Source organism: Carlito syrichta, unplaced genomic scaffold, assembly GCF_000164805.1.
Source record: "Carlito syrichta isolate Samal-C Ts95f unplaced genomic scaffold, Tarsius_syrichta-2.0.1 Scaffold72152, whole genome shotgun sequence".
Lineage (NCBI taxonomy): Eukaryota > Metazoa > Chordata > Mammalia > Primates > Tarsiidae > Carlito > Carlito syrichta.
In genome coordinates, this window is record NW_007016248.1 from 66,788 (window position 1) to 83,385 (window position 16,598).

The window sequence follows — 16,598 nt, forward strand, 5'->3', positions numbered from 1 at the left end:
TGTACATTGTTATTTTAACACTAGAGCATGCAAAGGGAAAAGTGAATTGAGGAGTCTGACTGCTGGTTAAGGGATGCCAGAAGATCTGGAACTAGAATCCGGAATCTTCCATAGTGTCTAATCCCCTGGCCTCAGGCAGCAGGGACCTTATATTTCTGGGGGAATGATAAGAACATTCAGTGAGTACCTCTTCTACTTTGCATCTTATGTAGTTCTGTGCCAGGCATCACTTCAGTAAAATAGCTAATGACTGTGCTTTTTAAAACTCCTAGCTGTCTGCCCAGTTGTTACAACACCCTCTGGCTCAGTGGGCAGCTTGTGCGCCAGACAGTCCCAGGTGCTTTGTGGGTACCTTGGTGAGTACACTTGTCTGCTTTATTCCTCATTTGACATAGTTATATCAAGTCCTTCTTTAGTATTTGTCTCTTGTGGGAAACGTGTCAGAGGCAAAATTGGATTCTGAAATGCAGCCTTGTAACTGAGATATTACAAGGGTGCCTGAAACTTGCTGGTCAGAGTTTACATGAGAAAAACTGATGCATCAGTTTGAAGCAATGCAATGACTTGATTGCAGAATGTGACAGAATAACTTGTGGGAATGAGATATGTGTTCCAGGGGTCGCAGAGTGATTTGAAATATTGATCTCCTGACCCTATGGAGGTTAACTCTCTGGAGGATTGAACACTATGGCCTGCATGTCAAGAGAATGTTCCTTTTTTTATATCTTATTTGTATCTATGTACTTATTCCTGGCACATTGTAGTTGCTCAATTAATGTTTCTTGTATTGAACTAAAGTGAAAGGAGATTTTCCCTCCTTTTGATTATGAGTCTTACTGTCACCCAGGCTGGAGTACAGCGGCATGTTCATGGCCACTGCAGCCTTGACCTGCTGGGCTTGGGAATTCCTTCTGCCTCAGCCTTCCAAGTAGCTGGAACTACAGGTGCATGCCACTACTCCCAGCTTATTTTTTGATTTATTATAGAGACAAAGTCTCCCAAGTTGCCCAGGCTAGTCTTGAACCGTGGACTCAGGCAATCCTCTCACTTCAGCCTCTCAAAGTGTTGGGATTAGCAGTGGTAGGCACAGCCGCCAGCGTCCTCCTTTAATGTTTTAGAGAAAGACCTGTGGAGGAGTTATGTTGATGCCGTTATGTGTGACTTTCATGTTGAAATGTCTGGGTTGCATGAAGAAATGGATTGTCATGGGGCAGGCCCTCAGCTAACTGGACCTGGGAGCTGGCCACTTGCCCATATCACTTAGTCATGACCCTCAAACCAAGTGCAAGCTCTGTTAGACTGAGGGTCCCCCAAACCAGAGGTCTCTACCCCTTTCTGACTCGGAACATTAGTTAATTCAGCTGGCATTTATTGAATGCCTATTATATGCTGAGTAGTGAGTTCACAGCAAAAAATAGGACTTGAGTGATCCTGACTTTCAAGGAATTCAGTGGCTAAGTTGTCTGTGAACCATGCTCGGGAAGAAAGAAAACACACTCAGCCATCCTGGCATTGCTTCACTCCATATTTTTGAGGCCTCGAGAAGGTTTGGATTATGTTGATTCTAAATGTAGGTGGAGGTCCTGGATGGGGACAAAGGACATATATTTTGTATTACCCCAGGAGATGCCTGGTTTACTGGCTATCCTGTTTTGCAATTTATCATGCCTAACATTGCTTCTGAGAAATCAGTAGACTTTATTACAGTGATCTAAGCTGGACTTTCCTCAGAAAGAACTGATTCTATTGGAAGCATACTTTTATTTTAATACAGAAACCCTCAAAGTGGCCAGAAGCTGCCATAAGAAGAACAAAAGAGTGAAAGGTTTCATCTGTGTTTTTAGAGCTCCCTTTTGTGAGACATTATATTTTGGGTTTAAACTATAATTTTTAATATTATTTCACTATCTAAAACAAAAGGTTAAAAGTCTGATATCTTTTCCACTGTTTGGAAAGGGAAAGGGGAGGGAATGAGAGAAGGAAAACATTTGTTGAATATTCCCTGTATCCCTGTTACTTAACACACATCACTCTAATTTTCCCCATGTTGGTTGATAAGGGAGGGCTACAATGACAATCCCTATTTTTCAGGAAATTATATTTGGAGAGGTAAATACCTTGTCCTTGGTCACAGAGCTAACTAGTGGCAGAGCCAAAATCTGAATTCAAGTCTGGCCTGGATGCCACCATACCACCGAGACCCCAAATTCCCCCTCCTTTTTTTGCTTTTCCTTTGGAATCCTCTCCCATTAATTTTATAACTTTCTTACTACTTTGGATTAATTTCCTTTTCATCTTTTCCTCCAATAGCAAACAAGTTGAGAGGCCTACCCTGGTTCTTTGGGTGGTTTTTCTTCTCAGACACTCCTCACTTGGGGTTATTTTCAGTCATTTAATAGCTGCAAGCATCCCTCTTTTCTTGGTGGTAGAAAACAATGGAAACCCACCCCACTCTGCAGCGAGTCTGGGAACGCCAGGTGTGTCTCCAAGGGTGTGGAAGTGGAGTTAGGATGCACACTCCACGTAGATTCCCAGGCAGTGGGAGGCTCTTCCACCCCGCCCAGCTGACAGACTGTGGGAAAACCCTGCAGACCCCTCTCAGACCTTCCATGCAAGACTGCCAAGCAGCGGGGCTCTGCATTTTATTTTCGTCTCTGTTCTTAGAAATAGTAATTGAGTAAAAATGTAAGTGTGCGTATGCCAGGGGGCGGGCGTCCAGGGTCAGGGTGAATTTCTCTGTGCTGAGTGTGATTCTGAACACTCGTTAAGTGGAGTCGGCCTGTGCCAAGCAGCTCCAGGGCCATCCCTGTCACCTTGCGTGAACCACCTCTCCATTCCAGGGAGACGAGACGCTGGGAGCGGCTGGGGGGAGCCCAAGGCCTGTGCCGCCTCTTGCTTTTCTTGCTCTCTAACCTGGTGTTGTTGATAATGACGTGTTCTGACACTGATGATTGGACTGGCAGCTCTGATGCTTCATCAGCTTTAAATCAAATACCCTAAAGAATAAAATAGTCCATGCTCCTCATAGCCCATGGGACTGCAAAATCATTTTTCTCTTTTTAAATGGGTCATCCCCAGTAACACTGGCAAAGGTGAGGTTAGCCTGCCTGAAAGTTTATCTAATAAGGTATAAGAATCCAGAGGGTAGGCATTAGAGATGGTCTCTGCATCTGGATTATCAGGAATGAATTATCAGTCATGAAGTTGAATTCAGTTTTTATAAAAGTACTCACTGAGTAAGAGGTGTTTGAGGAGCTTGGTTAAGATTTAAAGGTGGTGTTTCTCAAAGTGCGGCCTGCATTTGTATCTCCCAAGGTGTCCAGCAGATTTCTGACCCTCTCTCAGACCTGCCCAGTCAGAATCCCTGGGGTGGGTGGAGCAGAAGTCTGTACATTTTAAACAGGCACCGCAGGTGCTTCTGACCTCACAGAAGCTTGCAGCTGCTCAAGGCAGCAGTGCTCTGATTCTGCAGGTCTGTTTACTCAGTCATACCACACAGAGGGATTCAGATCCAGTAGGGCTTCTGTTTGATCAGCTGGTCCTTCAAGTGTGGGACCCTGAACTCACAGCCCCAGTGGTAGAGTTTTTGCTGTGTGCTTTGTTTTCCCAAACGCATGAAAATATTGAGGTAGACTTGTTATTCATGGTATCACTCAAGGTCAGGCGTTTTGACTCATGCCTCTAATTCCAGTACTTTGGGAGGCTAAGATGAGAGAATCACTTTAGTCCTGGAGTTCAAGACTAGTCTGGGCAACATATCGAGACCCTGTCTCCATAAAATACTTAAAAATGAGTCCAATGAGGTGGCTTGCAGCTATAATCCCCGCTACTTGGGAAGCTGAGGTGGGAGGATCACTTGGGCCCAGGAAGTCATGGTTATAGGTAGATATTGCACCACCACTCCAGCCTGGGTGACAGAGTGAGACCCTGTCTCAAAAGGCATTGCACATATCCCCTGCTCACTGTTCACCACAGAAGAGGACAATGAGTGTGCAAGGAAGTAAATTAATCATGTGGGATGGGTGGTGAATACCTACCTTAGAAGTTATGTATTGTGAATGTCTGCACTCAAGTGCCTTCAACTGGGCGACTATGGAATGGGAAGGGGATTTTTGAAACTAATTAATGTTTAATGCATAAATGACATATATAAAGTATAAGATAATGTATAATTCCTTGAGGTAGCTTTTGGTCAAAGCACTGCTGACCTCTTCATGGCCTGAGTATGCTGTTCTGAGGCATTCCATGGGGTAAGGACCTAGCCAACAATGGAATGTAAACTCTGCTGTCTCAGCCAGGCTCACCTTCAGGTAACTGCAGGTTTCTCTTTGCAAATGCTTTTTCATTTGTTTGTTTGTTTTAACCAGAGGCATTAGAGCAGATGAGAATCCAAGCTATTAAAAAGTAAAGTTAATGGTAAATTACCTGGTATTTTCTTTGTGCTACTATATGTAGCTCCTAGTATTCTGATGTTATTTTTGAACAACCTATTGTTTTGACCATACAGTATAAGTACAGTATAAGTATTCTATAACTACTGTAGGTTTCTTTTTGACTATTTATTTATTTAGAGGCAGGGTCCCACTCTGTTGCCCAGGCTGTAGTGCAGTGGCACAATCATGGCTCACCTCAGCCTCCAACTCCTGGGCTCAAGTGATACTCCTGCATGGGCCATCTGAGTAGCTCTCAACATACTCATGTCACCACACCCATTTATGTTTTTTTTATTTTTCAAAGAGACAAGGCCTCACTCTGTTGCCCAGGCTGGTCTTGAACTCCTAAGCTCAAGTGATCTGCTCTCTTCCACCTCCCAAAGTAAGCTACTACACATGGCCCATTGAACTGTTTAAAGAAATACCATGGTCTCCATTACTAAACAGCTCACATGGCTACTGAAGTATGAGAAAAATGACTAGATAGTATTAATTTTACTTCCTAACAAGCCCTCAGTTAAAAGATCTCTACATTAACTATGAATAATTTTAAGATAAATGGTCAATGCATGCAGAGATCATGGGAAGACAAAAATAGAGGACATTCCTATGATACTCTGGTCCATTTAACAGTATTTATTGAATATCTTCTTGCATCTAGCACCAATCTAGCCACTAGTGATACCATCAGTAAGTCAAATAGCAAAGATCCCTACCCTTGGGCAGCTTATATTCTGGTGGTGTAAGATAGACAATTAATAATAAAGATTAAATGAGAATGGTAGAATTTGATAAATGTTGGGAGATTGGTCAGGGGTAGGGAGGTGAGGTGCAGTTTTAAATAAGCTGGGCATGGATGAAAGAGTTCATTAAGAAAGTGGCATTTAAGTAGACTTGAAGGCAGTCAGAGAGTCATCTGGGGCTATCTGGGGAACAACATTTCTGGCTGAGAGAATAGCTAGTGCTGTTGCTGGCATGTTCAAAGATTATTAAAAGTGTCCTAGGAGATGAGGTTAGAGAGATGATGAGAGGTAGGTGTCGTGGGGCCTTGTAGGCCATCATATGGTCTGTGGCTTTTCCTCTGGATAAAATGAAGAGAAGGGCAGTTTTAGTCAAAAGGGTCACTGGCTGCAAAGTTGAGAAAGACGTGTAAAGCGGCCAGGGTAGAAGCAGGAAGTTCAGTAGGTCTTTGTAATGCATCGGAATGGCACTGTGCCACTGCATTTCTAGGCAAAGCTACACTTTTACAAGAATCTCAAACAGATCAGCCTTGTGCTGAGTTTTTTTTCTTCAGCAAATAGTTTGATGGGCAGACTGCCGTGGGTTTTTATGTGGAATATGTTTTTATATTTGTTTGGTTGTTTTTAATTAATAGTGCAGAGTTATTAGCAACTCACCCCCTTTCTGAAAAGATGCTAGCTCTGCACCCTTCTGCATATGAAAATAATCCTTTGGGTCTCCCATCTTGTGCTGCCACTTGTGGAATGGTAGCTGCTAGAGTTTGTACTCACCATACTGCCAAATCATGGCCCTCTTCAACTCGGTGGCCAGGGACACATGGCACTAAACTCATAGATGGCCTTGCTTTGGCCTAAGAGAATGGCGGTTTTTTCCTGTGTGAACTAGAAATTCAGATGAAGAAGGATCTTTGGATCTGTGCAGCTGTGCCTTGTGCGTGAAATAGAAAGGCTTTTGCCTAAACTTTGAAATGAGGTCATAAGCCAGAGAATTTGTAAAGCTATGTCTCTTATCAGTCAAAAAGCATTTCTGTTGGACCAGAATTTTCTTTCTAATTCTTAAGTTTTGAATAGCAAGACTTCATACTGGGATGTTGATTTTTTAGTTCTTCATCCATCTGTAAAAGAAACGTCGATTGAGTCTACTGTGTGCTAGGTGATAAATGTAGGAAGACAGCATAGATCCTGTCCTGAGGAAGTCTACAACTTAGTGAGGAGGTTAGGTAGACCAAACCCACCAAGCCAAAACAAAAAACCAACACCAGGTGGTTGGTTACAAGCAAGGCATCTGAGAGGTCAGAATAATAATCCTTCACTTGGCCTAGAGAGGTGAAGGAAGCCTTACTGGGAGATATGGTATTTGCTCTTGAAAGTTGACCTTTGAGATTGTAGTTTGGCAGTCATCTGGCAGCAACAGGAAACTGTTTATGTTTATGTTTTCTGGAAGAAGCAGATTCACCCTTGTTGTTTCTTCTGTGAGATTGCATGACTACCGTCTTGATGAATCACAAAAGAGCAAGAAATGCTTAGTGTGGTCTTTGAAAAAATTGTTCTTACAAGAGAACTACTTTGAAATAGTGAGACTAAAGAATAAGGCAATATTGTTATAGCAAGTATTTGTTATTTAAAATTGATATATTCAGAAGACATTATGGACCTGTTTATATAAACATCTATGTAATGAAATACTTTGGTATAATAGGACTCTGTGGAATATGGCATTATTTTATAAGTTCAAGGTTGCTACATAAAACTTTTCTTACACTCTAAATAACATACTGATTGGGCACAGTGGCTCATGCCTGTAATCCCAGCACTTTGGGAGGCCAAAGTAGGAGGATTGCTTGAGACCAGCCTAGGCAGTATAGTGAGTCCTTGTCTCTAAAAATAAAAATTAAAAAAAAACAAACAAAAATATTAGCTGGGTGTGGTGGCACATACCTGTAGCCCCAGCTACTTGGAAGGCTGAGATGAAAGGATCGCCTGAGCCTAGATGGTCAAGGTTGCTGTGACCCATGATTGTGCCACAGCACTCCAGCCTGGGCATCAGAGTGAGACTCCAACTCAAAAAATAAATAAATTACATACAACACAGGTCTTTTAAAAAATTACTTTTATGTACATTATATAAATAGAGATGGGATCTTGCTACATTGCCCAAGTTAGTCTTGAATTCCTGACCTCAAGCGATTCTCCTACTTTGGCCTCCTGAAGTGCTGGGATTGCAGGCATGAACCATTGCACCTGGCTTACAGCACAGGAGTATTTCTCCTACTTATTACATGGCCTTGTGGGTTGGCTGTGGCTCCATTCCATGAAATCTCCATTCAGGGACTGGGGCTAGGGGAGCAACCCCTAACCTGGGCATGCTGACCTCATGGAGAACCAGGAGATGTGGCAGTTACCCTCACCCTAAAGTGGGTCACATGGCCATGTCTGATTTCATTGGGGCAAGAATGGGGCACAAAGGAGAGGCCATGAGGAGACAGACCTATAGGAGAGGACAGCCAACATTTTGAACAAATGATACAGTCTACCACAGTGTAAGGTGAGGAGTTGGGGAAGAGAAAAAAGTTTTCTGTTTTGTGGGTATGACATGGTCGGATCCACACAATTGCTGTATCTGTGGAAATCTGGGGAACTTTATAGTGAATATCTACTAAGTATCCACTTTAAGTTGATTTGGTTGATTTGGTAAGACAGACGTAAATGATATTCTCCTCCATTTGTATCAGTGTCGTGCCCCCTCAATCAAGACACATTTATGTGGTGTAAAAGGCACAGTTAGGAACATCAAGTTTCTAAAGCAAGTTCTGATGTGTTATATGAAGTTTGTGTGTATCAGGGAAGCTGAAACTCAGGCTTACCTCAAAAAATATAGTGGCATCCCTCAGCCTTAGGGTCCTAGATTGCCACCATAGTCCTAATATGACGAACAGTATCTGGTAGATGTTGGCCACAGTACTGATTCAGGCTAAGTTTCCATGAGGGTCTGTAGATGTTTAACTGTTTGTTTTCTAGCAGGACTTTCCTGCTTCTTATCTCTCTTGTATGAGTTCTGTGCCAACTTAAACATGAAGTACCATGCAGTTCCCTAGAATCCTGGCTAACCTGAACGTTGGTCTCCTGACAGTGACCCACCAGATAGCTGATTTAGAGTCATGCTCCTACCTGTGGTATCCAGTGAGCAAACTAGAAAGTAACCTTGCCTGGCATGGGGCATCTGCTCTGTGACTCTTAACACAGTTATAGTGATCTGCTCTGACTGCCTCTGAGCATGCTAGGTAGCTTAGTGCTTGCAAGTTCATAAATAATCATCTCTACAGCCTATTCTTAGTAGCAACAGATGCTGAGCTTTTCCAGCCTGCTCTCGGGGTCAGTGGTGGGAAAGAGAAGAAAAAAATGAAAGCATTGTTTTGCACACGGCTGGACATCTGTATTTCTGAATTGCCCTGTTGTGTGTATGATGCAACTGCTGGAGCTGTTTTGCTGAATGTGAACTTTGTCCACCGACTGGAGTCTAAATTGGTTTTGGATCCTTCTGAAATCGAAATGGTCAGACCATATTTTTCTAATATTCAGTTGGATTGTTTCTTTGCTCCAAAGTGGAGCTGACTTTGTATGTGTTCACAGCGGCAGCAGGGGTTGCTTCTCTATTTTTCTGATCCATGTTGCTTGTTTTCCCAAGACTGCTACTTACCTCATCCTCTGTCATACTCGGTAAACTGGGAAGACAGCTCCCTGTGGAGCTGCGGCCATTGTGACTTCAAGGATCGTTAACTCTGGCGTTATTGTTAGGAAGAGAGCAGGTTGTTTTTCAGAAACTAAACAGGTGAAGCACCAAGAAGAGCTGACCTACTAGGTATGCTGGTACCCTGGCAAAGACCTGGACTTGGGGTTCAGATATCAAAGCGCTCGGGTCTTATGTTGGGAGCCTGACTGTCAAGGCTGTGGTTTCTGTTGGTAGCTGTGGCGTGGAGTTTCTTCACTCTACATCAGAATCACCTGGGAAGCATTTCACATTACTTATGTTACTCAGGCCGGGGCCCACCTCCAGAAATTCTGGTTCAGTTAGTCTAGAGTGGAACCTGGCACCTTACCTTTAAAAAGCTCTCCAAGAGATTCTAATATGCAACCAGAGTAGAGAACCTGTTTTGGGGGGCTTGTATAACTTTCAGTAAAACTGTGTGGCTCTGTCTAGTGAATTTATGCATGGAAAAAAAAAACTATTTGGGTGAGGGTGTGATGGATGGGAGGGTGAATTCTGTCTCTGATAATAATATGATTGATAATAATTTTGATAGCCATCAGTTACTGAGTGGTTATATTAGACGCTGAGCTCATCTCCCTAATAGCACTCTATATAAGCACTATTATTATTCTCAACTTTATAAGTAAGGAAACTGAGGTTTACAAACATGTGTAATTTCCCTACAGTTACACAGCTAATAAGTGGACTTGGTCTGTCTGACTCCAGAACTCACCCTATTAATCATTCTCTCAAGATAAATTTTAGGCCAGGCACAGTGGTTCATGCCTGTAATTCCAGTACTTTGGGAGGTTAAGGCAGGAGAATTACTTGAGACCAGGAGTTTGAGACCAGCCTGGGCAAACTAGTGAGACCTCATCTCTACAAAAAATTCAGAAATTAGCCAGGCATGGTGGCACATACCTGTTGTCCCAGCTACTCAGGAGGCTGAGGTGGAAGGATTGAGCAAGATCTGAAGGTTGAGCTGGAAAAGCACCACTTCACTCCAGCCTAGGTGACAGAGTGAAACCATGTCTCAGAAAAAAAAAAGATAAATTTTAAATTTAAATGAGGAAAATGTGAATCAAGAAATGAACCAGATGTCAAAAAAGGAGAATCCTCTAGTGAGAACTCTGTGGTTTTGTATATATGAGAAAATCATTCTTATTTTCTAATAAAGGGGAAAATATGCTTGGATATATTTCTTTTTTCTCTTCAATGTAATATTTTCTTCTAAAAACCTATGAAAGTTCAAGGCAGGCAGTAGAATCTAAAGACTGGAGTACCAGTATTGGAATTAAGTAATGACCTCTGAGCATGGCTCATGAATGTTCATTGTGTTCCCATTTGAAGAATGAAAGTGTCTCTTCTTATTGGAATTTGTATGGAGGATGAGTGTATCTCTTGCCCAGGCTGGGTAATAATTAGAATGTGCACTACAAAACCCTGTGGGTTTTTTTTGTTTTGTTTTGCTTTTTTTTCCCTGAATAAGACAGCTGTTTTTGTTGTTGTTGTGTGGTTGTTGTTGTTTGCAGGCTGGTAAGTCTGAGTCTTTCTTACTCAAATGATTGCATTAATTCTCTAATGCCTATTAAAAGATTAGAATACTATCCATGGTAGGATCCTAGAAATTCCATAGCCAATTCCTAGAAGGCCTGTCAATTCCCTCCTTATGAAGAAATGTTACTGATTGAGGTATCCAATAAATATTTTTTAAAGGAGGGAGTGAATGAATTTTGCAAATATAGACATAATAGAAATAGCACCCTGCATATTGCTAGGGACTTCTTGGGAAATGAGAGCGATCTTAGTCAATTGATAGGGCCCCATGGTCTGCTAACTACCTACTAATTTCCTACCTGTAGAAGCATAGCAGGGTTAATAAGCTTTTATAAAAAAAAAAATCTTATCACCAGTTTCCATGTGTATCTCTCAGCCTTGATGAAAGCATGCTGACTTACATCACTTCAAGTAACATTTCTCATATTAGAAGTTAGAAAAAGTTTAGCATGCCCAGAATCAGGAGAGAAGCTCCTTGCCAGGCCCTGTGAAAGATGAGAAGCCCAACTCAGATGCATTCTTGTCCCCTGCTACAGGGACACCTGGATTAGACCCTGCTCCCTCTGTGAGTTCAAACTGCTGTCACTGGAGTTATAAAGGGACATTGAGGCCCCTGTTGTTGGGTCTGTAGCCAGACAGCACAAGTATTTTTAGGGCTCTTCTTGTCTCAATCTGATTTCTGCTTGAAACTTTAACACATGCAGGCTTCACTGAAATACTTTTAAACTACTCTCTGGGTAGTGTAGGAGGGGTTGGATTAGTACTACAGGCTTTAAACAGTTTTTTAAATTTTTTTTTATTGCTAAATATCCAACAGGCAGAACGGAGGAAATTCAAGTCTAACCCTGGAGAGACCCCTGTTTAGTCATCTGTCTAGACAGACGAGTTCATATAATGGGCCTCTCTGTTTCTTTTGCTTTGTATAACAGACGGTGGTCCCTTCCTTTAAATTTTGTGAAGATGTCAACCTTTAGCTTTTTTTCAAAGCCCAACCTGCTGTTGATAATCCAAGAAAGTGACTCACACATGAGCCAACAATGACTCTTGAGTGTGACAATTCATCTGTGATACAGTAAAAAGTAAACACCATCTATACCTAAAGGAGACCAGGGTAAAATCCTGACTGTGTAACATTGGACAAGTCAGTTACTCTTTCTGAGTCTCATTTTTTTTCCTCCTCTAAATTGAGAATTAAGTAAAAAAGGAAAAACAACTCTACTCCTTAATGGTTCTTTAAAGAAAGAAATTATTTAACACATAAAAATGTTTTTCACATGGCATGGGCTGAGTAAATTGTCATTTATCTATTCATTCACTTTAAGATGATCATTGAAGCCTTTAACAACTTTGCTTTTCTATTCTGAGACCCTTAGAAAACCTAGAAATTTCAGTCCCTGTTTTTAATATGTTGGCATACGTTCAGAACAAGTGATTTTTTTTTTTCAAAATCTAGCAAAATATAAAAAGTAGTACTAATTTCTGTGAAAGGAAAATCATATTGGAGACAGTGTTTGAAAATATGGGGTATCTATAATAGCAACTAAATTCATAAAATCAAAGAGAGGAATGATGACTGGCAGGGGCTGAGGAAAGGGGGAAATGGTAAGCTAGAAATAAATGTGGATAAACTTTCAGTTATGCAAGATGAATAAGAGCGAGAGATCTGCTGTACAACGTTGTACCTATAGTCAGCAATACCATACTGTACACTCAAAATGTGTCAGGGGGATAGAACTCACGTGAAGTATTCTTACCACAATAAAAGTTTTAAAACATTGGTAGAATAAGTGAATAAGACAGAACGACATTGTTTGTCTTGGTAGGGGGGGTGAAAACTCAGAACTTGCCTAGAAGGACTCTGTGTTAGTAACTCTTCCTAGGTGTACATCAGCTATCTCTCTTCCTTGTCATTGCACTTTAAGCTCTGCCTGGATGGTTCCCGAAAACAGTGACCTGGACAATTTTGTTTTATTTCATTTAATTCGGTTAATATTCACTGAGCATATACTGCCTCAAGTGACTAAAAAACAAAATAAGTAGCGATGGTTCCTTCTGAGAAAAGGTAGCATCAAAACCCCAGAGGGTGTGAGGATCACATAGCCTAGGTTTAAGTGGATGTGTGACTGTTTCTAGTTACATAGCACTGGGCAAGTTCCCTCTTTAAGTCCCAATTTCTTGTCCCCTGTCTAAATGGGATAACCCAGGTGGGCACATGACAGATGATATACCCCCAATAATTAGTAACATTGCTTTTGTTGTTATTTTTAAAAATTGTTATTATATCCTCCCTGCCCTCAAGTAGCTTGTAACCCATTTGTGGAAATGAACTTGTAAACTCACTACCCTACACACAGCAGAAAAATTAAAAATTGCTGAATGGCATTTGCAAACAAATTGCAATCGGAAATCATAGGTAGGTGATTGGTTAACGAACCCAACTTTTAAGAGAAACAGTCTTCTCTTAACATGCATAGAGCAACATGTACGACTATGCAGTGAATAGCCACAGCCTAAAAGTGAAAGGGGAAATAGAATATTAGCCCCTTCTTCAGCTGTTAGAGGACAGAAGCAAACGATATCTATGTTGATAGCAGAACTTTTCACATCTCATAGTATAGTTCATGACATTTCATACACTGAAATTCCATTAGAAGCCAGGGCTTTACGTGGCTTTGGATATGGTATGTGTGAGTCATGTCTCTTTCAATACAACTGCAATCAATAAAAAACCCCAGTAAAATGTGGTTAACCACAAGGACATCCCTCCCCACCAACTCCACCTCCAAATCAGCACTGTGATTCATTGAACTTAGTACTCTCCCCCCTAATATACTTTACATTGGAAGATACTTAGATTTCTTCAAGCACAAAGAACAGAAGTCCTCTTCTCTCGGTCGCCTGCCCCTCTGTCATACCACTCCGACCCCTAGGGAGCCCAGTATCCTCCTGTATCTTGAGTGACTGTGGCTAATGTGAAACTCTGCCCAAACCCTTGGGGAGACAATTTAGAAGTTTCTGAAGGATGTAATCTGAAATCCCAGAAGACCTTACTGAGTAAAAATTCTTTTTTCTCTTACTAATATAACTCTGGCTTCTTCCTGTATCTTCTTTAAAATGATCACAGTGACCAGCCTATAATCCCAGCACTTTGGAAGGCCGAGGAGAAGAGGATTGCTTGAGGTCAAGAGCTCAAGACCAGTCTGGGCAGCATAGCTAGACTCCCCTATCTTCACAAAAATAAAAAAAAATTAGTCAGGTGTGGCTGCACATACCCGTTGTCCCAGCTGCTCAGGAAGTTTGATGGGAAGATCACCTGAGCCCAGGTGAACTCCTTGAACTGGGCTGCAGTGAGCTATGATCCTGCCACTGCACTTCAGTCATGGCAACAGAGCAAGACCCTGTCTCAAAAAAAAAAAGTGAATCCTGAGATGAGGTCTCCCATTAGCTAACACCTCCTTAGTTTTAGTGAGTGTTTTGTTTTTTCTTTTTCTTACACAGAAGGAGCCCTGGGCAACAGCAAGAGTTGTGAGTGCCCACTGAAGGATGGGGGAGGGGAGAGGGGAAGGAGAAGAAAGGAGAGTAGTAGAAAAAGAGGTGTGGATAGGGTACCCTTCCTGTGCTACTTCTTGGGCTCTGCGGCCTCTACCCTCCTGAGCAGAACCTTCCAAGGCCAGCTAAGCCAAGAGTGGTATCTGCCTGTAGATTCTAGGTGTCATCCGGGCAGACCTTGAAACATGATCTTCTGCCACCCACAGGGGAAATCTGGCCTGGTTAGTGGCCTTTCATTGTAAAAACAGAATGTGGCATCTTTTCTTTAACCTTCTGAAAATTTTGCATCTTTCTTTGTTCCTTTTCAATGCTCAAATTCAGATTTTGTCTTTTTTCTCAAGGTTGCCATTTGCGAGGAGGTTTTATTTAAAAGTTCTGAGGTTAAATATCTGGAAAAATTGATGAAACCAATTGAAAACGGTGTCCTTTTTCTGTTCTCATGCCCAAGAGAAGTTCAGTCAGTCCAGGCTTCTGAATCAGGGAAGACCAAAGTTTAGGTCCACTGGTTGGGATATAATCTCATTTTACATTTTTCCTTTACATGTTTTTAGCTAATGGGAAAAAAGGGTCTGAAAACGTCCAACTGCATTTAACCTCTTTAGCTTACTTAAGAAACTGTTTATCTTTTGATAAGTACCAATATCTAGTTCCTTTTATCCATACTTGGTATTTAATCAATAATAACAACAATAATAATACTTATGTAGTGTTTCTTATACTGCTGGTACTGCTGGTATCTTCTAGGTACTTTGAGAGATACTGATTTATTTATTTGATCCTGATACTATTTATTTATTTGATCCTGGAAATCATAGGTATTATTTCTTCATTTCACATATGAGAAAACTGAGGCAAATCCCTGAATGAGAGAGATTAAATAACTTGTCCAGTGGTAGAACTGGGACACCTACCCACCAAAGCTGCCACTATCAGCATTATTGATCTCACTAGAGGTTAAGTCATTTACCAATCATGTGACCCCAAAGCACCAGTATGGTGTAATGGTAGGGCACAGACTCCAGAATGAAAATGGCCCAGGTCTGTATGTTTGGGAAAAGTCATTCCACCCTAGAAGTGGATTCCACTTGGCCTAAAATATATAAATCATGGTGCTGTCATACCAAGTTAGTTACCTACGTGGTGCATGTACCTATGCTGTGCTCCTTGGGGTCTGAAATTGCAAAAATAGTCAACAAGCTAAGTTCTCTTTAGATGACTTTTGCCTTTTTTTTTTTTTTGATTAGCAAATGGTACAAATGTTTATAGAGTTGGAAGATTTTTAATATCTTTATTTGAATTGCATAAAGCGGCCAAATGTAGTTTGGCTCTAGGCTGCAGAGTATATGTGTCTGGGTGCCAAGAAGCAACTGCACTCCGCCTGGGATGCCAAACATTCCAGACCTGTTACCTTGTAAGTGTAATATTTACCAGATTTTTGCTTCATCTGGAGATGAAGAGCAGAGCTGAATAGAGTGGGGGGTGGGTCGGGCTGTTGGGAAGGGAGCTCAGTGTGGAGAGGAATCCCTGAATGAATAGGTAGTTAGGACAGTGAACAGAGATTTGCCAGAAGCAGCCCTTTTGCTGGCCACTTGGAATCTAGGGAAAAATAATACTGAGACTAACAGGCTAGGGTGCCTCCCATGGGCTGAATGTTCTGTTCTCACGAGCCTATCTTACCCACACAGTTCTAAGAAGCGGGTGCCATTATTATCCCTAACTTGATCATCAGAGAAGGTGCACCTTAGAGAGTTAAGTGGATCACCAAGATCAATTTTGTTCTGTTCCAAGGTCTCTCTGTGGCAAAAACAAAACTGTGTAGAGCAAGGAATGATAGTGCATAGGGCAGCGCCTAAATGAGCAGAGGCACTCACTGTATCTTTCGTTGGCTCTCACTTTCTCTAACTTTTCCAGCTGCCCTACGAACTAGGTGTTATTAAAATTTTACAGACAAGGAAACTGAGGTCTAAAAGCTTAAGACATTTGCCAAAGGCCACACCTTTAAGTGGCAAAGCCAGGCATAGAATTTGGGTCTGCTGAATCCCAAACCTTAACTCTCCTTGTGTTAAGATGTGACGTCTTCCCTGGGCTCCACTGACAGGATCATAAACAAAACCAAACCCTAACTCTGGATAAGCTCTGCTCTCTAGGATATTCCTAAAAGAGAAAAGGATTGAAGCAGAGTCCCAGACAGTCTGTACTGAATCCTATATGTCTATAAACAGAGCTAGTAAACGTGATAGTGTTACTAGGAGTAAGTATGGGTGTGTGTGTGTGCATGTGTGGGCACGCACACAGTGGGCAGTTGCAGGCCAGAGCCTGGGAGAGTTATTTTCAAATTGAGGGAGTTAGCAGTTGCCAGAGACGCACATGTGCAGTATCGCATATTTTTACTTTCATCATCACTTCATCCAATGAGTAAATGCTAAGGAGATCCCTGCAGATCAGCAAAAAGAGATGGTGAAATCTGGCTCTAGTTCTTTCCTGCCTTTACCAGAGAGGGGCAGCCATTAGAATCCTCAACTCATCTGAAAACAAACAAAACATAACATTTTTTTGAAGTGTTTGTGTGCA

At 41.7% G+C, this 16,598-nt stretch overlaps 1 protein-coding gene across 2 annotated transcripts in view; it reads left to right on the forward strand.

Annotated features, from left to right (window-relative positions):
* Positions 1-16,598, forward strand: part of TGFB2 (transforming growth factor beta 2) — an 83,887-nt gene that overhangs the window by 15,576 nt on the left and 51,713 nt on the right. The window contains exon 2 of one of the 2 annotated variants that reach the window (XM_008052850.2): positions 273-356. The exons of the other annotated variant lie outside the window; for it this stretch is intronic. Within the exon in view, the coding sequence (XP_008051041.1) occupies positions 273-356 (84 nt within the window). The remainder of the gene's footprint in view (positions 1-272; positions 357-16,598) is intronic. 2 annotated transcript variants of the gene reach the window in all.